At 44.8% G+C, this 25,931-nt stretch overlaps 1 protein-coding gene across 2 annotated transcripts in view; it reads right to left on the bottom strand.

Moving 5' to 3' along the window:
* lyst (lysosomal trafficking regulator) overlaps nucleotides 1–25,931 on the bottom strand; it is a 52,708-nt gene that overhangs the window by 21,350 nt on the left and 5,427 nt on the right. For both annotated transcript variants that reach the window (XM_030105842.1, XM_030105841.1), the window contains exons 2-11: nucleotides 21,025–21,116; nucleotides 14,897–15,095; nucleotides 12,065–12,155; nucleotides 9,081–11,181; nucleotides 5,645–6,554; nucleotides 5,371–5,532; nucleotides 2,643–2,799; nucleotides 754–971; nucleotides 569–635; nucleotides 274–383 (exon numbers count right to left, since the gene is read on the bottom strand). In XM_030105842.1, the coding sequence (XP_029961702.1) occupies nucleotides 274–383; nucleotides 569–635; nucleotides 754–971; nucleotides 2,643–2,799; nucleotides 5,371–5,532; nucleotides 5,645–6,554; nucleotides 9,081–11,181; nucleotides 12,065–12,155; nucleotides 14,897–15,095; nucleotides 21,025–21,116 (4,107 nt within the window). The remainder of the gene's footprint in view (nucleotides 1–273; nucleotides 384–568; nucleotides 636–753; nucleotides 972–2,642; nucleotides 2,800–5,370; nucleotides 5,533–5,644; nucleotides 6,555–9,080; nucleotides 11,182–12,064; nucleotides 12,156–14,896; nucleotides 15,096–21,024; nucleotides 21,117–25,931) is intronic.

The raw sequence follows: 25,931 nt of genomic DNA, 5'->3' as shown, positions 1-25,931 counted from the left end.
CACAGACGTGTGGTTTAGGTTGTAGTGTCACATCTGCTCTCCACGCTTATGGTGTTAATTATATACGGAGAGAAGAGGACCTTCGGGTGTGTTACGTGTTGATTTAAAAAAAAAAAAAGAAAAAAACTCAAAGTATCAGAAGAGAGTTTAACAGGGAATGAGTTTTTACAAACGCAGAGCGTGTGTGTGTGTGTGTGTGTGAGCACGAGCCGTCCGTGTCAACGCCACCGGTGTGAGCAAACTGCTGAGTGACTGATGGGGTTTGCTATTTACAGTAGGTGGGGTCTTCTCCAGGAAGAGGCGAATCAATAGAGCCAGTTCCTCCGCTGTGATCCGCTGGCTCACCATGGCAACCAGCAGCTCCACCAGCACCGTCTGGCAGTCTGAGCGGAGACCAATGAAGAGCAGGTTACGTAAACAGTCCTCCTTCATTTGGGCATGTGCCAGAACCCCACGGGTCAAAAACGGCATGACTGCCCGCCCCGCTGTGATCGACGTTAGACCCAAGATACAGCTCACATTGTCATTTCAGACAAAAAAAAAAAAAGAACCAGAATATGTAACGAACCTGGATAAGAGGGGTCTGTTTGACTGAGGATGTTGTGAAAGCCAGACAGAATAGTTTTGACTCCTCCCTGCAAGAATCAGAACAAGAGGGTCAGTTTTTATCTTCAGAGCGCAGCTGAGTGAAGACAAACAAGGGAGGCTGTTGAGAGCGGCGACACAGAGACAGAAGGAAGTGGTCGGCCTGACCTGCTCATAGAGTAAGGCGGCATTGCGGCGGTTGGCGTTCACTGCGCCGAGCAGGCTGTGCAACACGTGACTGAGAACCTCCAGGTCAGGCGAGCCGGAGGCAAGAAGCTGCAGCTCCATGGTGCAGATCTCGGGGAAGAGGAGCACGCCACGCCCGGGCCCGTCCGCCACCGCCGCCGCCGCAAACTCACGCGCCGCCGCCGACTCCACCTTCACACCTAAGGAAACGACAAGAGGAGACTCATCCACACGTGCGTGGAGACGCTGACTGGCACGCAGGCACACGAGGCGTGCCGTGGTAGCCCGCGTCGCGTCGCGTGCACGGCTTCTTGATCCACAGGCATTCTCCTCCTTCAGCTCCCACCTCTCATCTTGGAGGCAGCACATAAAAATGAATTAGCTCCAGCGCTGTGCTCAGCCTCCGAGCAGCATGGGAGTTCCCTCATGATTTACAGGAGAGCAGCCCAGCGGGCTCTCGCGCCGCTTCTGGGACCTCCTTTTATTAATGAAGCGAGCTCGGCTCCCTAAGCACGGCCACACAGTTTGTCACCGTCCGAGACGCGCACGCCGGGGTACATATTGCTCTCAGTAAATATAAACTAAAAGGCCTGTCACCTGAGGGGTGGTGGAGTTCTGCTGCACGCGTTCGGTTAACATAAACTGCTGCAGCCAAACGCTGCAAGTTTGCAAAATTTATGGATTTCTCATGCTGTAATCATAAAATTGCAAATTCTTCAAATTAAACTTGTGACTTATGCTGTATGAATAAATACAAACAGCTTTTACAAGGTCAAGACTTGTTCAAACACAGAGAGGATCTGAGAAGATAGAGATCAACAGAGGCTGAAAACCTTAATTTGGCCATAAATAGCCTCAGGATGGCCTGAGGAGAGAGAGCGTGGAGCGAGTTAAAAGCCAAAGCGACAGCCGATGGTGAGAAACTCACACACACACACATCAATCAAACAATATGCCCTTAAATCACTTCATGTTTTCTTTATGGGACATTTTCCAAAAGCTCGGCTGTCCGTTATGGGTACTGTCTAAAGCTGATTTTGTTTATTTGCTCAGCATTGCACCGCTGAATTAACAGATTCCCTTTTTTCATAACCAAGCAGCTTTTTAGGAAGTTAAAACCTTCATTTGATGGAGACTTCAAGTCACAAGATCATGAAGCCTTCCAGTTGTAAAATGTGTAACAATAACTCCATTCTGAGGCGGCGAAAGTAGGTGAGTGTAACTAGGCCGTGCTCTTAACCCGCGAGAACACGGCGGGGAAGCGGATCTAAGAGGCTCGGGCTTGTTTTCAGCTGTGTCATACACACACAGTGAAAACTAGCCACAGCTTACTGCTTAATTTCCTCTTTTACACACCAGTGCAAGATATTTCTACGAACATGACCAAAGGCTTTAGTCAGCAAACTGGTGAAAAACCACAATGTCTTCATCAACCTTAAAAGCTTTCGGCGAAAGTCAAATTAATATTATCCATAGTTTTTTTTCCTCGATTTAGTGATCAGTTTGTTCTCCAGTGGGAGAAACAAGATTTCCCAGGGCTAAAAATCTGCAGGTTCAAAGGTTATGACCGACATATGATCCCACAATCTATAAACATCTGTGGACTCACATTTATCACATACAAAAACAAACGGGGGAGAAGACCTCGGACCTGGAGCAGACATGATTTAAAGGTTTCCCAATATAAGTACAGGGGCATTAAAACAAAATACACAATGAATACAGTATAAAGACTCATGAGAAAAGCAAATAACGTGTGAAGCCAACTTAACCTCCTGTGTGTGAGGCGCAGATGTGTGCGCTTTGGATTCTTGAGGAGGGGTAAATGGGAGTGGGAGTGTGCGAGTGCGGCATAATGGAGTGGGACCTACCCTCTTCCTGCTTAGCCATGTCCTCGGGGTTGCTCTCGCTGTCGGCGTCGTAGCCCTCCTCCTCCCCCGGGGGCTTGACGCCGCAGCTCTGCACCTCGTCCACCTCCTCGGAGAGATCGCCGGCTGGGGCCGCCCCCTCCACCAGAACCTGCAGCTTCTGCACAACATGAGAGCAGCAGAGAGACACGGACACGGGGAGACGAACAGAGAGGCACAAAAAAAAAAAAGAAGTTATGACTTTCAGTCCGTCCAGTTCAAATAAAATCAGCCAAGCTGAAGCCGGCGCCTGGTTAGCCGACAGGAAATTGTTCAGATAACAGAAATTACACAAGAGCTTACCAGCGTTGTTTTATAAAACTTCTTGACCAAGAAAATATTCAAGCTAAAAAAAAAATCTACCAGGCCCACAAGTCGTAACCCTACTGCTAATGAAGAATGCAAAATGAAAGGGGGGGAAAAAAGTCCAAGATTTTGGTCATAAGACAAATATCAGCTGACTTACAAAGCGCTCACACAGCCCAGTTCCCTGACGTGAACAGTCAGTCATCATATGTGCACTTAGGCAAACACACACACACACACGCACGCACGCTCACTCGCGCACACACACATACTCGCAAGTCAAGTAAACAGTCAAAGTCTTGAGAGTTTACTGCTTCAAAGCAGCTTAGTGTAACAAACACCTCTATTCCTTTTAAAGTAATACCTGGCGGCTTTGGCGCTCACTCATGGCCGAGTATTTTACAGAATTGTCCAATTAGGTGGAAAAACTTTGCGGTGTAACACTAATCTGGAAGTCTCACGGCACGCACTTGTGATGGTTAAGTGAACATCACACCCTGCTGGCGTCACGGAGAAAGAGCTAAGCTCTTAGGAAATAGGTAAATCTATTATATAAAAAGCTAAATCCTCCTGTGTTGGATCAGGCTTAGTTGGGAAAGGCATTTTAAGACTTGAGAAAAATATATCGAAGGCTGCGAGAGAGAAAACACCCACTGCCAGGTGGTAGGGAAGTTTCAGTGCGGACAGCCAGGAGAAAAATGGTCATCTTCACACAGCCACAAATAACAAATAATAGTAGCTGCACGGCGGGACGTAGCCATGTCTGGTCGGCTCTGTCTTTCAGTAATATTGAGCAAAGCCTCCAGCGATACCGTCTCTGCTGAAGAGGTGAGAGGAGCTGTGACCAAAGGATTTTCTTACTTATCTGTCTTATCATTGAGAGATATTGTCAACACGGGTGAATATTGCTCGCAAAAATAAAAAACCCGGCGTTGCTGGTGTGAAGCTATACAGCCTGATATTAACTGGCACAAGTCATCAGAACAGAGCAGCATCCGCGGCGAGCCCGCTCCGGCACGGAGGCTGTCATTATTTACGTCTGCTGTTTTGTCGTACATCAGGCAGATAACAGCTGCTTAGCAACGTCATGCGAGTGGCCTTTCACAGCAGCCTCCATGCTTCGCAACGCTTGTCAGGGGGAAAAAAAAAAAAAAAGAAAAAAAGAAACGCTTTTTCCTTTCGATGTACACCCGCCCGCTGAATAATGAAGTGAGATTTGTGCGTTGCCACTGCGTTCAGGTACGTCTGTGGCAAACGGGGTGAAACTGCGATGTGTTAATTGGACACAACGTGCTTCTCTCCAGATGAAAACAGCTGGACGTGGAACCCACAATGCGCAGCCTGTGTGAATGAACGGGTTCACACCTGCTCTGGGCAGCAGACCTCCTGACTGCAGTTGTCCTGTTGACAGCGCCTCCTTGGACACTAGACGAGTCAATAATGGGTCAGGTGTGGAAAAACGCTGCTTGTCTCTGGTCACACATACTCGATTTACAATAGCGTGACATATCTGCCTGACAACTTCACAGGCAGTTTCCCTCCGCCGACTTGCTATGATCAGTGGGAACGTCATGAGATGATAAAATGAGCCAGAAAAACATCCATGAGAGGCACGGAAAAAAATGTGATGATTTAAATGAAATGAAGCAGCTATCTGAGCTTTAATTTAATTATATATCAGCTTAATTTCAAAAGAAGAATGCTTCTATTATAGAACTGACAGCAAAGACCGCAAATGACAAACAGTTTATACTGCAGCAAATGAAGCCGTAGTGACTCCAATTCAGTGACTGATGGTAGATGAGAGATATGACGTTACTGCCAGTACAGAAAAAAATAAGCTCTTTGTGCTCGTTTTGAAATATGTACGCACATTAGTAGCATAAGAAAAACATTATTGATTGAATGACAGATTTAAAAAGATTAATTTTAGGCACAACAAATGTGAGGAGTCTTATGCTTTACAGTGATGGCAGCTATAAGCAGAGGTCATGATCAATGCCTGACTGGCTCCGACTCATAAAAGCCCCTTGAGATGAAAAATACTTTCCCCTTCTTTTTTAATTCTGTATCTATGGGCTGACTGCTCATTAATCTCGTAATCTGTGTCAATGCAAGACAAAAAATGAAAAAAATAACCTCTCTATAAATCTGTGTTAAATGTTGGATGACTCATTCTGTATATGAGGGTATTCATTGTTTTGCAAAGAACAAATGTTTTACTCATTTTACTGTGCTTACTCCTGTAGCCACTTCTTCAGGACTGACTGAAACTGAGACTAAAAAAGAATGTAAATAAATCTAGAACATGCCCCATTGACTTTAAAACCATTTTAACTAGAATCTGTTAAAACACGAAAGTAAATTGATAAATTCCCCGACTCACCCTGTCAGGCTTCTCCTCGGGAGGGTCGGGACAGGACGACACCTCGGCCACGGCGACTCTCAGCAGAGAGTCGAACAGTGGGACAGCAAGGTCAGAGTTCACCATTCCCGAGCGAGAGAGCTGGTCTCTCACCTCGAACAGCATCTCCTCCACCGTCTGCAGCTACAAATACACGGAGATGCAACAGTTTCACTCAGGCACAGACAGGAACACCTCTTTTTATGGTCAGCGAGGGAATATTTGGACAGGATGATGCACACGCTCTTAGTAATACCTGATAAGAAAGCTCGGGCTCGATCCTCTGCAGGGCGGAGTTGGCGCTGTGCAGACAAATAGCCAGCAAGGCTTCCAGGAGACGAATACTTTGCAGCTGCCACTCCTCCTCCAGCCTCTTTGCTGGGTCTTTAGTCTTTCCTTCAGCCTCCTCCTGTCCCAGCGCAGCGGCTGGAGCCGAGGATTCGGGGCTGCTTCTCACTTTACCGTCTCTCTTCTTCTTTGCTTTTCCGTCCTTGGTCTTACAGGAGAGTTTCTGGATGACCATGGTCATGAGGCGCAGGCAGACATCCAGTCCTCCCAGCCTGAAGAACTGCCTCTGAAACAAAGGGCTGCTGAGGTAAATCCACCGGCACACCGACCAAACGTCGGCGGCACGCCGCACCTGCTCTCTGGAGGGCAGAGCCACGCTGTCGGGGGACAGGTACGGCAGCCGCCCGCCGAGAGGCTCGCTCGCCGTGCTGTCGTAGCCGGAAGTGTCCTCAGAGTCGTTGGCGGAGTCCCGGTCGGAATCGGCCTCTTTGCTGACGCAGAGGAACGCCACGCACAGGAACAGGTTGATGACGTGGAGGTGCGTCTCGGTCCGGCTGCGTCCCGGCCCGCGGCCGTGCCCGCCGCGGGTCTTGTGACGGGGATGTGCCTCCCTCAGGCCCTCGTAGAACTTGCTGAGGCTCTGCGGACCCTCCCCGCCCCCCCGGGACCCCAGCTCATCGGCCAGACCAAGGATAGCCTCTCTCTCCTCCACATCGGCACCCTCCAGGTCCAGAAGCACCCCGTCAGTCTGCTGGTGTCCAATCCCGATGATAAGAGTCTCAAACACCTTCAGAGCTAACGAGCGAGTCTGGTCCAGGTAGACCAGCTCCGTCACCTGGTTGAGTCCGTTACAACTGATGAAAAGATCTCGGATCACCCTGAAACACAAAATAATACAAATGAAGCAGATAATTCAGAGAGCGGACATCAACAGTTAAAAACAATTACAGATGCATTTTAGCTTTAATTTCCACATCTGAATGCAATGCACGTTCACTTAAAATGATTCCCCACAGAAATTTGGCAAAGCACGTCCACCTGCGGCCAGGAGCATTAAAACGGGCTGACAAACAACACAAACATGAACAGCACACAAACATTCACCACTCAGTCTCATCTGACGAATTTCTACATTCAACAACTAAACCTCTAAATAAGTATGTTTCTGCAAAATGAACAATGGACTGGAATTCTGTGTTAATGGAGCAAATCTTGACTTTTAGCGTCAGCGAGTCTGGTTTGAGTCCCAGCTGCAGTAAAAAGCCAGACCAGTATGTGGTGCGAGGTGCGATGATTTGCTGCAGCGAAAAGGGGAGCAGCCAAATAGACGATCATCAACATCAATACTGATGTTCCTGCTTTGTTTACTGGATTAATTGTGTTATCTACTGTGTTCGCTGTTGTGAGTTTTTGATGGAGCGTCGTGAATGCCAAACTCCAAAAACATTCAAACTGTGTCATTGTTATCTGAAGGTGAACCGTGTCTTTACCCTGCAAAACAAAAGGGACATTTCATCCTCTCAAATGTGTTTACTGCTCGTGATACATGATAAATGACACTATTACAACACGGAGTAAATTATGCTGGAATAAAGCGTCACCTTCGAGTCGAGGGTAAACCAGCATGTGAGAAAAAGAACAACACTCCCATGAGATGTTAAACAATGATTAAAACACAAGGAGAAAAAAAAATAAACACTTTCATCTAAGCGTGCAATTGTTTCTGCATCAAAACGAGAAACAGATGTTCGCTGGGAGCTTTGAGCCAGGTGCGTGAAATGGGTAAAACATTTAATGGTTATTATGAACTTGTGGGTTTTATCTCTCCCTCCTCCTTTATTCTGCCTTCCTCTACATTAATATAGAGCTGATTAAGTCTGCTTTTTCAGAACATTTCCTCTTTTCATTAGTGGCGTGAAAGTCCATCGAGATGAGTAACCATTACTCTGCATATTTTATGCTCTCATCTGAAAATTATGAGTTCTTTTATGCAGAAAACTACAGCAGTGGTGCAGGATGATGAAGAGATAGGCAAGATGTAAGATGATGTACAACTCTGAAAGAATTACTTGTTTGGGATGTCTAGAAACTTTTAGTGTGAAGAAGAAAAAAGTGACTTTAGTGTTGCTAACTGGTCCTCGTGAGACACACAATTCACCCATAAAACAAGGTGAAAACTGGACACTGAACGAGTTTCTCAGACTGCTGAGGTTGCTGTCTAAGATTTTCAGGTAATGAGTGAAACTCTAACAACATAATGTGCCAATACATTCGGTTTGCACTGATCAATAATTCAGGTAATTGTTAGATTTGCTGAGCTGATGTTAATGAGGATGATTCTTTCACAGCTCTGCCATCATTAACAAAACTTTTGCCAGACAAAGGTCTTTTGAAGTCAGCATTCCTTGTCTAACAAACTACAGGATTGTTTAACTTTGTGGGTCATTTAAACATACACCAGGCTGGAATTTCAAGAAATTGATGCAGAAAATACATAAAGAACAATGTCAGGTGTTCTTGTGAAAGTATAAAATGACATTTCTCCAAATAAGTAACACTGCCTGGAATATGAGCTTTATATAATGTTAACTTTTACAAAGTCACGAGGCCCAAAAATTGCCTCTAAGTGTCTTTTTGAAAAGGTTTGGATGAAACTACAAAGGACTCTGAATGTCACTCAAACCTGCAGCGAGCAGAAAAACACTGAATTTAAATAAGGAAACCATCAGCCTACTGCTGACAGAGTGTCTCACAGCGTCCCGCCATCTATTTTCTGAATTTGCTGATCCCGTCTATTGTCTGTCGCACAGGGATACAAGCTATCCCCTGCACGCACGGGCCGAAAGCCAAGAGACTGCCGGGATGAAACGCGGGGGTTAAAACACCATCAGATGTACACTTTCACAAGTATTTGCAATTCAGCTGCAGTACATTAAAGTCTCAAAGGAGAGAATCCAACAATCTGCTTTTACTATCCAAAGGTAAGACTTACTCCATTCGATTCAAGCAGAAAGGACACCGAACAATTGCTTTTGCCCGACAACTGTCCTTGTCCCCGTGTTATGTAAAAGGTCGGCAATTTTCCATCTCTCACTTCACAATGTTGTGGTAAATTATTGATGAGCATCAATTAGCAATGACCTGCAGAGCCAGGTCTCATGACAAACAACGGCCAGCTAGATTAGGTGTCTTACTTGGAGCTGGCAAATGATATTTGCTTTTGGTGGCGGTATAAAAGGAACAGACAAATGCAACAACAGCCCCCTGCTTAGCAATGGATTACAGAAAAACAAGCTAATTGAAAAAGTAAAATCCATATTCGAAGTCTGACGTTACAAATAAGACTGGTCCAAAAACAGCAATCGCTGGAAGGAGGTTAGAAAATGTTTTTAAAATAAACTCACCTTGATTTTAGTAGCGCAGGTAATGTTTGCAGGTAAACAAGGAGCACCTCCACGGGCAGGCACTGCGTGTGATAGCTGCAGACCTGAGTACAGACGGTTGAGACACCCAGCTGCTGGGCATGGTGGGCCAGCTCGACGCCTCTCTGCAGCACGGGGTTGAAGATGTGTGTGTAGAGCTGCCATTGCACTATAGCGTTGCCCCTCAGGGTCAGGTGGCACACGTGGCCAGCGATCTGCTGGCTCAGCTGCCATTCCTCACCGAACACGAGCTCCTGGTAAGCCTCCAGAGCGTCCCACTTCCAGAGCATGTCCTCGGCTCCCCCTCCGCTCGGCAGAATACCCTGGGAGCGGTAACAGAGGCTGGTAGCGATGGCTGAATGTTCTCCATGCTGCAGAGTCTCCTCCAGGCCGGGCAGCTGGCTGCTGTCCAGAGTGCAGATGTTACAGGAGGCCAGCTTGGCCTTCTCTGAAGGCTGACCCCCACCCAGCTGGTCTAAAATCAGCCTGGCCAGCACACTGAGTACATGAGACTGGTAGCTACGCAGGCCTGGAGCCTGGAAGGCATGTAGCAGGGGTCCTACCACCGAGCGAGGGTCCATACAACAGCAGATCCCGACAGCCTGCACACCGGCCAGCACCTGCAACACGGCGGGCCCGTTGGGGGACAGACGCTGCAAGAGCCGCAGACACTGATGGGCGCAGGCTGCCAGGCAGCAGCAGCGCTCAGGGTAGTGCACCGCATCGCCCTCCAGTCCATCTTTACCGTCCCCGTCCTCCTCGAAGGGGTTGCGTCTTGCGGCCTGCTTGAAAGCAGAGACGGGCAAACCCGACAGGTCTCTGTGGTGATGGAGGAAGTGGGAGTATTCGCAACGACGGTGGCGGCGGCGGGCACATACGGACTGATGCAGCTGCTCCGACTTTGCCTTCTTCACGGCACTGATCATCTTAAAGACGCCAGCGATGAGACCTCGTAGCCTCTCTGAGGCCTCGCCTCCCACTTCAGAGTCTCTTGCCCGGCCGAGTCCCTCCAGTCGCAGCACCGTGGCCTCGAAGAGCTCCAGGCCACGGTGCTGGACAAACTCGTGGATGAGCTCCAGAGCTTGGCTGAAAAAAAACGGGTTGGGTGTGGAAGCTTGAAGGCATCCCAGAAGAACCTGCAGTACTCCCTCTAAAAGCTCCGGAAGCAGAAGTGCTCGGTGACGGTAACGGGAGAATGAGAAATCATCCTGGACCTCTTGCAGTGTCTTCTTGTGCCGCGGAGCAAAAGGGTTGCTCTGCCTGTCCAAGCAGCTTCGGATTTTCAGAGTGGCTCGCAGCAAGTCGGTCAAACTCCGCCGCAGGCTGTCCGGTATGCTGTCGTTCTGACTCACATCCACAGACATGAGGTGCAAGATGGTGCGGAGCAGCATCCTCTGGACCAGCGCGATCGGCTCCTCCGTCCAGCCTCCGGCAAGCTCCTCCGCCCCTGTTCCGCCGCCACCTCCCGGACCACAGCAGTCTCCAAACTCTGTCAGGATCTCTGTGAGCGTCGGTACAACGCTGACCGCCAGACCTGGGTTGTGGTTGATGCTCATGTCGAACTTGCACACCTTCTCGAGCAGGGACAGCAACACATGGCATAGATCAAAGGGCGAGTTTTCCATGCGATTGAATATTGATATTGCAGCTGGATCCGTCAGGGTTTCGGCGTCCGCCATCTGGGCTCCGGGAGCGCGGGGGTGGGGGTACGGTGCACTCATGGTTTCGGTGGCGGCGCTGGTATTGGTCGGTAAGTGCGAGGCCTCTGAACGGTGATGCTGGCAGCTCACCTGGATGGTGGAGCCGTGGGATCGTCGGCTCCTTACACCACCCGGGCCCAGCACGGGTTTGTCTTCAGAATTGGCTTCTGAATCTGAGGTAGATACCTGAGACTTGCGAGCATCTTTTACAGAGTACCGCTGCGCCGTCCGGCGCGACCGCCGTGATTTCCAGGTGCCGCTGCCGACGCGGGCCCTCTTGCCAGTGTTCAGTTCATCTGTGGCCGCTTTCTGTCCTGTTCTGAGAGGGACGGCCTTCACCTCCTGGCTTAGGAATACCTCGAGTAGGGACGGCAGGGTGAAATCTGGAAACACAGGAAAAAGAACAGTGAGTCTTGTTCTAGACATTTCTAAACATCAGCAGAAATCCAAACTGTACAGTGAAGTAGAATCAAGTAAAACCCATTCATGTCACATTTAAGAGTCTAAGCTGCAGGCCCGAAGAACGGCAGCTTTTATAGGTTGTAGATATTACACTGCAGAGGAGAATAAATACATTATACACACTGGGATATCAGCAGCCATTGTCTGTTTGTGGAGGGACCCCATAAGCGAGAAGTAATTAAAGTAAAAATGTCTAGGCTCCATGTTAGAGTGAATCAGCAGGCCTGTACTAAATGCCGGTGTCATCCTGAGGTCACAGTCCTCCGCAGGCGCTTGTCTCTTTTCTGCGCCTGCTTATATTTGCAACTCTACCATCTACAGTGACAAATGGCTCAAATTGATTCTTTCATTGCAAAATCAGTGCAGTGGAAAGGCTGCCGCAGTATTCAGATAAAGCACCAAATGAAATGAAGTAATCTGTTGAGTAAATCATAGGTACAACAACAGAGCATGAACCAATGTGCACACATATTTATGAAAACGCAGGAAAATGCTGAAAAACCAATTGAGTGGAATAATTTCTAATTAAATGTGTAAAGGCTGGATGGAGAATCAAATGCAATCAATCTGTAGCTCCTAAAACAAGCTTTGCTTTTAATACTGCAGTTGGAAAATCACTATCACTGATTACACAACAGAGGCAACTGTGCTGGGCAGCCGATGTTCCACCCTGAAAACTAAGCATGGAAATTGAAATTATGAGCTGCAAGCCAGAAGTCGGACATGTGGGTAGAGCGAGATGCATGCTGTTAACGCTGGAATTTGAAGGGATCCGGCAGCACAGGAGCATTTGCGGCTACTGACCTGGGGCTTTTTCTTCCTGCACGGGAATCTTCCACACCAGCGGGAGCAGAGACAGCAGCAGAGTGAGCAGCTCCTCCCGGCAGGTCAGCTCCTGGCGGTGCAACACAACACACTGAGGTTACCTAGAAAGCCTCCTTACCCCCTTATCCTTCGGTCACCCTGTGACGCCGCGCCAAGACCCTCCCACCGCGACACACTCCGGACTACACTTGAACCAGGCCATCCGTCTGGATCCCGGTGACTCAGCGTCTCACATGAGATCCAAGTTGTGTCTGAATTTCACAATCTCTACAGAATTATTCCAGCTGGACACAAGATTTCTGTTGAAATCCACATTTATTGCGTTAGCTTTTTATGTTTTTTTAAATCTGTGGTGCAAGTGTGACAGGAAGCAATGTAGCAGCTACTCGACAGACTTACTTCCGAGAGCTCAGGGATCTCATGTCTATCCAGAGCATTCCTCCTCCGTGTGTTAATTAAAAATTATCAACCTGCTGCTTCATGTGTGAATTAAAAATGGATCGCCGCTTGAGAAACCGTGAAAAACATACAGAACTGTGTTGATGTAAGTCAGACATTAACACATCGAAGGTTTTATAGGTATTTTTTAAATTCTTAACAATACAAAAACTAAGTTTCATGTTGACATCCATTTTATTTTTGCCCTGAATTCAGTATAAATGATGATTCAAAGAATTTGTAGCTCCACTTGTGACTTTTGATCGTTAATGTTCCACAAATGGCTGCTAGAAATCACTCTCGCTGCCCTCTGAGGTCCTCATTAGCCACATGGACGTCCCTAATTAAATAGTCTCTTCAAAAGACACTTAAGAAGTCTGACAGTCTGATTTCCTTTGCTGATTGTAGTACAGAGGAATATCTATTTGTGATTGAGCATTTCTCATTAGTTGGTGATGAGACAATCAAATTCAACAGCGTTAAAAGGGTTTGCTAATTGAACGAGGAAGATTGTTTTCACTATTAAATAAGGACAACTTTACTGAGCAGATCTAAACAAGCAGGCAGAGTCGAAGCAACACAGTGAGAGAGTATTTAAAAACACATGAGAACAACTCCAGACAAATCCTCAGCTGAATTCAAGCAACAGAGCTCAGATATGAGAGCTCAAGTTACTAAAAAATTTAATTTGTCTCTGGTTGCTGTAAAGAAAAATACTAATTCCCTCCAGGACACAAAGTGGAGCTTGTGATAATATATATTTTACAAAGCTACCTTCTGTAATGAATCTACCTATTGAAGAAATATATATATGATGAATCTGTGTGAAAATAAGCTAAATGACATGAACATAAGATATTAAAGGCAACAAACTTTTCTTTAAACACAAACACAATATCTTCTACATTTAAGAAGACAATCATGTTTGACTGTAAATGTTAAAAATGAGGACAGCTGCTGGATAAAGGTGTGACAGTGTCTTAATCCAGCGAGGGTTTAATGTGAGGACACATCAATCAAACATTAACACTGAGCACTTTAAAAACCATTATAAGTTCACACAACAACAACATGTCTCCCCCTGGAAGAAAACTGTGACTTTCAGAGGATATGTTTTTTTCCACCGCAACCATGATCTCACAAACAAATTCATTTCTACAGTTTCGACCAGTGAATCTGTTCAGAGATATATTCTTTAATTCAGCAAAACATTGATCCAAACACCCTTCCCTGGGTGGGCTTTACTTGGTGAAGTCTGAAAAGCAACACAAGAGTCTGTAGGCAGGGGAAACACTGGCCTCTGTCAGAGCCTGGTGCCAGTTAATGGAGGAAACAATATCAGCCTCTGTGCAGCCATTCCTATCATTTAAGCTCAGCATAGAGTGCTTCCAGCACGGTGTCGTAGACCGCGTTAACCAAACAGAGCTGAAACCTTTGCCCTTTATAGCAGTGGACGAGCTGTTTGACAAAAACATATAAAACGCGTCCACGGGTTTATTTAGTAAAGTATCTAGATCACCTAATGCACATGACAAAGTGAATGAGCAGAGAATCTGTCTTTGGGTGCCACACTATCATTTCCAGGAAGACAATTACTGATGGTAGTTCTCAATAAATCCTGGTTGTATATTTTGATTTTTTTTCTCTCTGCTGTGAAATAAACTTGCCAGTATTACACGGTGGATAAGTAGCATCACATTCCACCTGCCTGAACCGTTTCCCCAGTGCTCTATATTTAGAATTCACACTGCTGATCTGCATCAGCATGTTGCGTGAAGCATTGGCAGCACTGCAAAGACACAACCTGTCTGCAAGTCAATCACATGATCAAAAGACCCGCGGGCACTGCAGAGAAGATTTCCTGTTTAGATAGAGTCACCACGCCAACTATAAAAACAGCAGACAGACACGGATGTAAGCCGTGCCCAATCTCTAAACAAATCTAACAGCAGCGCTGGCTCTCATTAACCCCATTTCTTCTCTCATGCATCTCTTCTTTTCTACCAGTGTGTACTTTATAAAGCGTTAAACACATTTTAATCTGTATTCCTTCTGATGAACAAACATTTTAGCTGCAGCAGAGTTTACGCATCTTCAGAAGCTTAATCTTGCCAGTCAGACACGGAATGAAGAGAGTTCAATACATGAAGTAAGATGCAGTGTTGGATCTGAAACGGAAAGCCGAAAAATACATTTAGCTGTCTTTCAAACCTCAAACCGCTTGTGCAGCTGCGGTCGCGCTCCAGGGAGTTTCTTTTTATAGTCACTGTAATCTCAGCTTTGTATTAACGTGGTTGTGTGTATACAAACTCCTGGCGCGATAGCTTTAAATACAGCGTGGTTCAACTGCAGGTGACATTGACCTTTCCTTACCTGGTCAATAATTGAGTCCAGGGTGCTGAGCAGCAGGAAGCCTCGCCCCCTGACCAGGTACTCGCCCAGTGCCACCATGTGACTCTCCTCCTCATCCTCCTCCCGTGCTTCCGCTCTCTGGGCCACCGCACTGCATAATTGGTGTACATCCGTCAGGAACTCCCTCGCCAGTGTGTTACTGGCTCCACTCATGTCTGAGCTACAACCAGAGAGAGACAGAGAGAGAGAGAGAGAGACAGAGAGAGAGAGAGAAGTCAGGAGGTTGCGGCACAATCACATTTCCCGCACATGTAAACTAACGGTATTTAATTATGAGGTCCTGATTTCTGGGAAGCAGCATGAGCAGATGAAAAGGGGAAACTAATATTACCAGACTTAATTTATTACCCGCGTGTTTCTGATTTCACCGATTTTGAAAAGCGAGCGGATCTTATGGCAGTGACGATTATCTTAATTACTTCAAACAAACATTGAAAAACTCTCATAAAAAACTCATTTATCGAATACTCTTGCATATTGTTATCAATAGAACGTTTTTAATGAACTTTTTGAAGAGTTTGTTCACTGAAAATAAAGATTTTTCATGTCACTATTTTGTCTGCTTATTTAAAGTTCGCTCAGTAAATACATGTGCTTCTTTGCAGTGACTGATTCATTTTTGCTACATTTAACTAAACTAACACAAATAAATTGATTCAGAAACATCGATTGTGTCCAGGTTAGCCTGATGCAGACATCAACATATAGAACTACATAACAAATGCAGTGATATGAGCACGAGATGAAGATCCACGCTCTCAGAAAGTTTGCATTAATGTGGGGAGTGTCTGCCTCATAAGTACCACAAAACACCTAAAACAAAGTGAATTCTGATCAAATGAAATTAAGAAGGTTTAATATCTGAAAGTATTTTAAAAGCATTTCCAATCTGGCATGCTTGAGTCTGTCACGACCACGTGTTCCAGTCTGTCGATCTTAGTGGAACACACATACACACCTAGTTACGCCTCTTTTACACAACAATCCCCGATGCACACAACTCGGCACACATTCAGGAAATGGCCCCCATATTCCTGAGCTATAATTAATTCCATTGAATAGTCACAAAAAAAAAAACAACAACAAAAAACTTCTATTTACAATCCTGCTGTTCTGCAGTCACTTCTGTCCGAGTCACTATCGGTCCCACAGTTAAGAACAAATCCATGAACGGAGTAAAAGTAAAAGTTTTAAATGGAGACAGATTTAGCCGGATGCAGGTAGAGTCCCCCCCCCCCCCCCCCCCCGCCCCCCTTCTTACCGACTGTTACTGGGCTGAACCGTCGCCTCGCAGTCATGTTGCGTTATCTCCGAGCTGGACCGCAGCTCCGCCGGCTGTATCTGCATACCTCCTCACACGACGGCTGACTGAATTTTCTGTTCTGCAGCGCAAATTCCATTAAATTGGAATTTCAAATGGAAGCCTTCCAGATTCGCAGCAGATCAGCGTATCACATGAAAGCATGTGATGTCACATGGCGAGGGGGACTGGCCTTGGGAATACTGAGAAGCCCCCGGGTGCCCCGTAGAAGACCTCTCAAACCAACCACCATTCACAGTAAGTGGCTTTGTCTTCTCCACTACAGCAACTGGGAGGATCTTATTGTTTTAAATGCATCTGAAGGCCTCCTGCTCTAAACTACAACAAGCAACGGACGCATTTTATTCACTCGAGATCTTCCCGATTTGTTATGTAAAGACGTTCACATTGTTTTCAATTTTACTAATTAACTTTGTATGGTCATGAATAAACGCTCTAATTTTAATTCTATTAATACCAATTACATTTTTTTTTTCTTAATCATGTTAGTTATGTATTTCACATGAATTCTATTCGTTTCACTGCGGCTCTAACTGAGGTCACAAGGTTTACGAAAAAATATGAGTTGGCTCAGACTGTGGCACCAGAAAGTTTTTGCACTTTTAAACGGATTTCCACCACAATAAGGCACAAAGTCAACGCTAATGATGAGAAGCAGTAAGGATGTGAACCAGATAAACGTACTAGATTTACGTCAGAGAAATAAGGTTTTACAGGAAAGGTCAGAATAATAAAACTATAAAGGGAAAAGATGGAGTGCGGCTCCTGTGGAAAAAGTCAGCTGCTTCAACAAATGAGTCACAGGAGCGGGCGGTGCAGGTTAAACTTGTACAGTCCCTTCGCATACATACAGCTACACACTCATTCATCACAACTGCGCCAAGAAACACAGGCAGCTCAGGAAGCTCCATACGGATTACCATAAAACAATATTTTTTGCCTGTAAATGCAGGTCGAAGGCTGTGGAGAGACGTTTTCTGAATGCGGCAGGAGATTTCAGTATTAGCGATTATGGATGAAAACTAATTAAAAACCTAAAACAATCATGATTTCTGATTTGCGCCTGTGATAATGAGAGGCTTATTTGCCACTGGTGTACAGCTCATTTCATCTATCATCAATATGATTGCTACAGTTTCTCCTGGATGAACAAATCACTTTCAGATTTTGATTTCAGCAGTACTTATTACCGTCCGGCTAACCATCAAATGTGTGTATAAAAACTCCTAGTTTATTACTGAAGGGGGAAACTTTTGCAAGAAAATCCACTGTGAAGGAAACAATCTAAGCTGTCTGTGTCTTTCTTCAGAGAGAGAGAAGATTGCACACTGGAGAGAAAGAAGAAAAAGACCAATATTTCCCAAGGTGCATACTTCCTTATGATTTTTGATGATAGTTTTAGCTGCAAGGAAGAATTTATTTTTATTTGTTATAAAATGCAGTGTTTTGATACTTGGCCTTTTTTGTTTTTTTTTAAGGTAATGAATACATTATCAGTAACAAGGATGAATTTAATAGCTGCAAAATAAGCTATAATGTAAAAACATGTGTCAGGCAGGAAAGCCGGACAGCAGTTTTAAATTTCGGTGAGTCTGCATTGAGCTTTATTTTGAAAAATGCTTTACTTTTGGAAAGTGTGCTTGGGTTTGGGATTCCTCCTGCGCCATCACAGTCGAAGGTGACACATTTGATTCGGCCAGAAAGACAAATACAATCTTCAGGCTTTGTCTGGCCAGCGTGTGATTCCACAGGTTAAGAGGATCATCTGTGATTCATCACAGATCGCTGTGAACACGACCTCTGACCTTTCAGGGAGACCACACACAGTTCATTGTGTGTGTAAACTGAATCTCCTGATGTAATCCAACGCCTCCGCTCTTGATTTACCTGTCATTGAATAAGGAAAATAAAACAAAAAGACGAAGCTGAATTGACACTGAGTTTCACTACACTATATCTAATTAGCATTATAAGCAACTGACTGGAAGAAACTCTCACCACTGCGGTTTTTAACAGGGTATAATTTGTGTTTTCCCTTCCTGCCTAAAATGTAAACACATTAATGTATCTGTAGCAAAAGCATTCCTTTCGGTATTAATCAGTATCGAACTGGCCTGACACGCTCCAAACTGTCTGTGTTTGGTTGGACAGTGTAATCTGGAGTGAAGTTCACAGACGAGCTTTCGTCTGGGCGAAACAGTTCTGTATACTGAATGCACTATATGTGGGTCAGAGGTTGCAGTATAATGAAATAGATGCACATTTAGGAGCCTCTGACAAGCACAAGCAGCAAGTACAGCCACATTCCTAACAAGCACAAGCAGCAGTTACTGTCAATATATTCATCTACTGTCTTCAAAATAAACAATAAGGCTTTATTTAAAGCTACTGACCAAACAGTCATCTGACTAAAATGAAACAAAAGTCAACTCATAAAACTACAAAGGAAGCAAAACTGAGAAAATGAGCGGACGGATCACAAATGCCCCGCAGCTTTTATTCATGCAGTCTTCGGCTTGTCAGCCATTGAAACAATTACCGTCTCTAGCTGCTTCCCCAGCTTTGTCCTCCCAGCCCTTTCAGTGCTACAAGAGACTGCAGTGATTAAAAGACTTGGTAAACAAAGATAAGCGCCCCGTGATATCTCCCAGCTGCTGAAGACATCTCTCTGCTTCCAGTTTTGTGTTTCCCCCTCAGGCCAATTATGTTGCGATGTTCTTCACTCCAACGGAGTTATTTATGCAGCGAAGGCTTCGTTCACCTCCGTCCTTCTCAGTGTTGGTGAGGATTAGATAAGACTCAGACACTGTTTGGGATGGTGTGCTCTCACCATGATCGAAGGGTTAAAATAAAAAAAAAAAAAAAAAGCACAATGTCATCATTTGGATTTCTGCACACAATGTGTTGCAAGAGGAAAATAAAATTCATACCAGTGTTTCCAGATTTTCTGCAAACTCCCCGACACGATGCTGTCTGGGGTTGGTATTTAATTGACTGTCACTTTGTGGGGGTTATACTTTATTTACAGCATCGAATTAAACAATGATGTATATAAACTTTTTAAAGAGTGGTAGGTAGTGTGTAAGAAAGCTTTTAATTGAAGCTTTGTAAACACTAACTTCGAGGAAAAAAAAAAATCATTAGGTAGTGTGATATATATTCAATGAAATGTCTGGTGGTGAAATGTCCTGTAAAGATAATATGATTAAACCGGCTGAAGTTCAAAGGGGTGTTACGCAACAAGATTTCATTTTCATGTCAATAAGGACTGATAGATTGATACGCGGTCATGCACTTCGAACATCATCAAACACTAAAAGCTCGCCCAGCGTTCATTATCTAAAAACAGCTAAAATCACACACACCCTTCAGGAGAGGTGATAGCAATACTGCAAAAAAAAAAAATGCAGATTATGAGGCTGCAGATCAATATTTTGCCAAGTGTTTTATCAATGCATATAAGCTCCGGTAATTAAACAAACATTCAATGGTGGATCTTACGGAGGAAAACAGCAGATTGCTTAAACCCGAGCATTAAACAAGGACTTTCAAGTCCAAAGCCCATTAAAGCAGCTGCTTTTCAGCTGAAGAGCACGTGTGTCATGCATGCTGATGGATCCGCTTAATTCTAAACAGATACTGTGTTCTGGTGCGTGTCTGTGTGCGTTAGTTCCAGGTAATAAGAATATTGAGAGCATATTATCAGTTCAAACGAGAACATATTCTTTAAGACGATACATAGTGAGTGAAAGGAAATGTTAGGTTTTTTCAATGTGTTCTAACATGCTTTAATAAAAGATGAGGTTTAGGTTAAAGATCAACGTACATACCGTAGTAAGGTTCAAATAGGTTTCCCGGAAATTAATGCGACTCCTTGTGTGTGGGCGTCTATAATCACTGAGGGAACATAAATCCCTAAACACACCCACATTATATAGGCTTGTTGTCCTTCAGAGGACCGAGAGGAAGAGATTACAACATCTTTATCATTGTAGGTGAAAACTTATGTGGTTCGATTGATCCGATGCTTAGATTAATGCTGAGGATAGTTATGATTTACTTAAAAAAATCTGCAATAAACACATGAAAGTCAAAGCAATGTCTGTCAGACTCACCTGCAAGAATCATGAGGACTAAAACCGAGGCCCAGTGAGGGATCATCAAAGCTTATTTCAGTGAATATCTTGAAGTTTGGACGATAATTAGGGTTTGACAACACTCCGCTCCGGGTAAGAGTTAAGACTGGGCGCGCATTGGATTTGATCGACTTCAAAGTGAGACTGTAGCCAAAAATTCCAGTCAAATGCAACGTCCTCAGAAAGTCTGAAAACACAACGTGTGTGTGTGTGTGTGTAGCTTATTAACAGTCGATGGAACATAAATGAGAGGCACTCACGGTTCCTAATGCCCAACAATACTCTTCATCAATATGCAGTGAGGCGCTTCAACAGCTAATGCACCGCGATTACATAATGCTCGCCACCTCTTTGACATTGTCAGCATATAAAATAATCAAACTAAATCTGTCACTGCTTCTTTTAAGAGTGAAGGTTCAGTGGCTGCATTTCAGTTTGCATACATGACTTATTATGCTCTCGGCACTCATTTTGGTAAACTAATCAAAAATGAGCCATATACCTGATTTTTCTTTAATCTGATATGAACAACCTTCGCTATTTTAATATACACTGCTGATGAAGTTGAGGTGTCGAGACAAATTCTACAGTATAGTACAGTTAAAACAACGGATGAAGACGGAGAGCCTTACCAGAATTTTAGAGCATCTCTGTTGCCGAGGCCCGGGTGGTGCTGCACATAGTGGAAGAGACAGAGGAAGTTCTCCAGACTCTGAAGGCTAACCTGATAAGACAGAGACACTCAAATGAGACACACGGCCAGCGGTGTGAATCACCTCCGGACGATCGCTTTTACTGAAACAAAGAGGAACTGAAATGAAGAAAATCTCACGCGAAAGCAGTCCCTACGTGACGTTGCCCACGATGACTGTAGGCTCCACAATCATTAAAAATGAAGGCGCAGGTAATTGAATAGTGATGCGTGACCCACCCTTAATGTCATTATGTGCTCCTCAAATATTGATTTATCAGATCAGTTACAGAGCTGCAACAAGTCAGTGCGTTGTATTTTCTGCTCAATGCCTCGCCAATATATAACGACTTCAGCCCAAGTGAGACATATTCTTATTTAATCCCTCTTCAGAGAAATTGAAAAACAAATCAGTTCAACCACACGGAGTAGAAATACTATTGAAGACATATTCCCAGAACATATTCCCAAATCTAAGCCGGTATCATTTGAGTGACCATCTGATTTCAGGGATTTTGGAGTGCGAGTGTGTGTATATGTGCATGCACACATGCTGTTCAAAATAAACTAGCTTTACTTGCCACCGAGTTCTTTTAATCACTTCTTCTAATATTGTATAAAGTAAAAATTAAGGTAGGAAAAGGCATCCCCTGACTCCAAGATCCTGGAGTTCAGTGTGAAATTTCAACGGCTTAAAACACATAATATTGTTTTAATCCCACATCTGGAGAGATAAAGATCATCAGTGAAGGTGAAAGCAGCCTGCTCACAGCGCCGCGGTCAGATCCTCGCTGCAGGTCGGGACCGTCTTTAACGGGGAGACGAGCCTCCTGACTGCTTTTAACTGCATTACCGCTTCCAGGGTAGTGTGTTAATACCTTGGCGGCAGATGTGTGAGACGCGCTAAGCCCTCGTACTGCCGTGGCGTACACCTGACAGGAGGAAGCTTTGCGCCGCCGCTAATCTGACACCACTGACTGGATTCATTCAGGCAACACTGATCCCTGATTGATGCGGCTGCCCTCAGAGTCTGGGTCACAAAGCCGAACTGCAGACACCGTACCGCACCAGTCATATTACACAAAGACTGACACACGATGACACTGAGAGGGACTTGACTGGATGAAATTTAACTCACTTTGATGGTCTTAACATTTATTTCTCATATTGCCTTTTGCTGTTGTACTGTGGTAATAAAGCTATTCTATTCTGAAATGACTCCCTGTGTGCACTCGGTCAGGCGTCATCCTTCTAATTAGAAATCAAGAGGACATTCAACATATTTATCTGAATTACAGTTTCATTGATTCAGCCTGCTTCTTTCTCTCCTGAGACACAACCAAAAGGTGAACTAACTGGCTCATCAATAAACAGTGAGGTACAAAAATTAAGATGACATTTCAAAAATAAATACACGCTCAAAAGGTCAACGACGCCACAAAAGATAGAGTTTCCAATGTTGTGCCCTCAATGATTCACAGTATTGCTTTCACAAGTGAGTCACACTGAATTTAAGAAAAAACAGAAGAAAGAAAAAAAAAATCTTGAGAAATGTTTCATGAAGTCCTGTTCTTACCGTGCACACAACACATCTCAGTTGGAACCTTTATATGCATGCGTAAAGAGGCTAACTGGAATCTCTAAACTGTCCGCACAGGTGAAGATGACTGTGTGAAATTAGCCGTTTGCCCTGCTAAACCCGGCGTTGTACCCAGGGTGCACTCTGCCTTCAGCCAGCTGGGATTAGCTTCAGAACTCTGACATACTGAACGGTTTTAATTGAAGTTTAGAGATCTTTTCATTATTAATAATAAGCAACAAAAAGAAGTCCATGAAAAGTTGCACGCATATCTTTGCGCAACAAGTCACAGTGACACCGTAACAAATCGCTTCTCTGCATGGACGCAGGTCTCCACACAGGCTCCATTATGGGCCCTGCTAGCATGACGCATCTGAGAACAGAGTGACCAAAGCACATGACGTAAAACAGGACTTTAAAGAGTTCATACGTCATTAACAGCCGATAGGTTTGATATGTGCAAAGCGAATTTTCTCATCCTCCATGACCGAAACACAAGAGGCGGGGGTGGGGTAACGGGTCTGCTCGCCAGGCACCGACGGCGTTTGGGAAGACCTCGTGTTTTTCTGCGAACCGAGGCGGCGAGGACAGAGACCGAGACCCCTTAAACTGGGGAGGTGAGTCAACTTCCTTCCTGTGTCACAACTGTCAAAGTGGAGTCTGTTCTCAACTTTTCATTGTTCACCTCAGCAGCTCCTGAATGACTGGCAGCGCCAAAGATCCATTTGTCACAAGATTTTTTTTAAAGAGGGGTCATATTTTAGTTTACCGCACTCACCGGGGCTGGGGAGGAGGAGGAGGAGGAGGAGGAGGAGGAGGAAGAGGGGGGCAGGGAGGGTGACGCTTCACCGGCTGAGGCAATAACCCACCCAAGCAGTGATGGGATGGGAGAGGTGGGTGGGTGGTTTGGGGGTCACTGCACATCTGGGGGCTGGACGACATTACACACAGGAGACAGGGAAAAGGAAGAAAAAAAGAAAAGCATGGATCATAAAAGGGACAAGAGAGGACAGGAAATGAACAAAAACATGTGAGCAATGTAGAGGTTAAAAAAAAATGAAATGAAGCAACAGAGAAAGAGATCAAGTCAAACAGAGGGGGGAGTCAAGACCAGGAGACCACAGCCTCAAAGTTGCCCCCAAAGCTGGTATTTGTTCAATAAATACACCCTGAAGCCATGCTGGAGCTGCTGTGCACGCCGTCTATTAAATTAATCTCCCAAAACGAGTATGGAAAATGACTTTTCCTGTCCTTGCGTTATCTGTGTACCTGTGTTGCGGATGCGTTCCGCTCATACGAGGGGGAAAAAGAAACCGCACGGCTCAAGATAACGCTAATTTACCAGCAACCAGTTTGTTTTTTTCCCCTCCAAGGCTTTAATCTAATACACAATGCACTGCTTGGCACTGACCCGCCAGCGTGATCTGATAATGGAGGGACTGCCAATACGGTTTAATGCAGCTTAGGAGGGGAAATCAACAGTTCGCAAAGCTCAGCGAGCACACTCCGGTAAACTAAAGGAAAACGGTGACCTTTTTCCAAGCAGTGACCAAATCCTTTATTCAGCCATTTGAAGTGGGTTCAGTCAAACTCTCACAGGTTTGCAATACTAACTTTTGACATCAATTTTCCTGGATATTTTTGTACCACACTTTGCCAAAAGAATTTAATTTAATTAACACCAGTGGAATAGTCCGTTAATTATTACTCCACTAAATGAGGACGATAAAGCGGCACAGGTCACACATTAAAGCAATGCCTGTTAGAGTATTTAAAAAGTTCCTTATACTGCTGTGATTCAGCAGCTGTTTTGACCCAATGTGGCGATCATGAGAGTCCGAGTCATGAGAGTCTGATGGCTGAGTCACCCACGCTGGTACAGGCTTTACACTCAAGCGCTTTTGGGCACATTGGGAAGACTACAACTTGGCAGAGGCAGAGAAAGCGATGTGATCCTGTGCTGATGAGAGAGGATGTGGGGCTTTAGTTATGCAATGTTTCTTCTTCTTCTTTTTTTTTTTTTTTCCGCCCTGGTTTGAAATCCCTACTGATCTAATTTGACATTTGGGTGATGAGCATCATGAGGAGCCCCTAACGCTGCACATTTCCTCTCAAACGGAGTCACACAGCAGATACGCCTTGCACGGCCCTGGTAAATAACTTTGTGGTTTTGTTTTTTTTTTTACCCTCGTCAGGAAACACACACACACACACCCACACAAACACACGCACGAAAAGTAACAGTAACCTTTACTGTAGCGAGCAGGAAACGAAAAGGTGTTACTCTCTGTTTCACTGTTTACGTTAATGGAACATAGCGTGTGAAGCCGTTACTGGTTAAGATTACAAACCAAACTTCCTGCTCTGGCTTTTCCCTTCCCCGGAGGCTTTGGAATTTGTGTTTTTGAGGTGAAATTACACCGGTGGCAAGCCACCGAGTGGAAAAAGCTGAGCCAAAGCAATGGCTGAGCTCCGACTCCAGAGGAGGGATGAATTATTCATCCATTTGGCCAGTTGTCTGGGAGCGGCCTCCGGGGACCGGAACGGGTAGGAGAGAGGTTGAAACTCCGGGCGGAGCAAATAATGCAGATGTGAAACTTGTCCTGTGGTCACCCGGCCTGAAGGCTTCACTGAGGACACAGTGGTAAACAATCTCTTCAAAACAACGCAGTTATGATTGTCCCAACGCATCACATAATACCTATGCATGTACCGTAATAAATACCTAAACATTTTAGCCTTAGCTTTAAAATAGCACTTTGATGCACACAATCACACAAGAGTGATGATTCTATGTCCATTAAAACTTTCTTATCCATATACATTTTTGGTGCATAAGGGGGAAAATCCCACACTTAACAGTATTTATTAAACAGCACAACCAGAAAACTGTCATTTTAAAACAGAAAGTGCAAATTCTGCACAGGACTGTCACAGAAACATTTAAGCTAGTTGCCTTGGCATCTGATTTGTTGTGGGACTGGCGGGAAATGTTGATGTGCAGAGAGTCAAACACTCCTCATTTTCTAGTTGGTGGATTCTCAAATGATGATATAGATTTGTTCTGCTGCCTCCTTCAGTGGCAACATTACTGCTGCCGAATTTAGCCAACACCGCCTGTGCAACGTTTCCTTCTTGAACCTAAACGACCGCAAGACGATGGATTCCACACATTTTCTTTGGAATTATTTTTTTTTTTCCTCAACTGAGAAAGAGTGACAAAAGTCTGTAGTTTGACGCCCACGTCTGAAAGCAACGACAATTTACAC

Source organism: Salarias fasciatus, chromosome 13 (genome assembly GCF_902148845.1).
Source record: "Salarias fasciatus chromosome 13, fSalaFa1.1, whole genome shotgun sequence".
Taxonomy (NCBI): domain Eukaryota; kingdom Metazoa; phylum Chordata; class Actinopteri; order Blenniiformes; family Blenniidae; genus Salarias; species Salarias fasciatus.
Note: the sequence above shows the minus strand (reverse complement) of the source record. Positions and strands in the feature narration are given on the sequence as shown.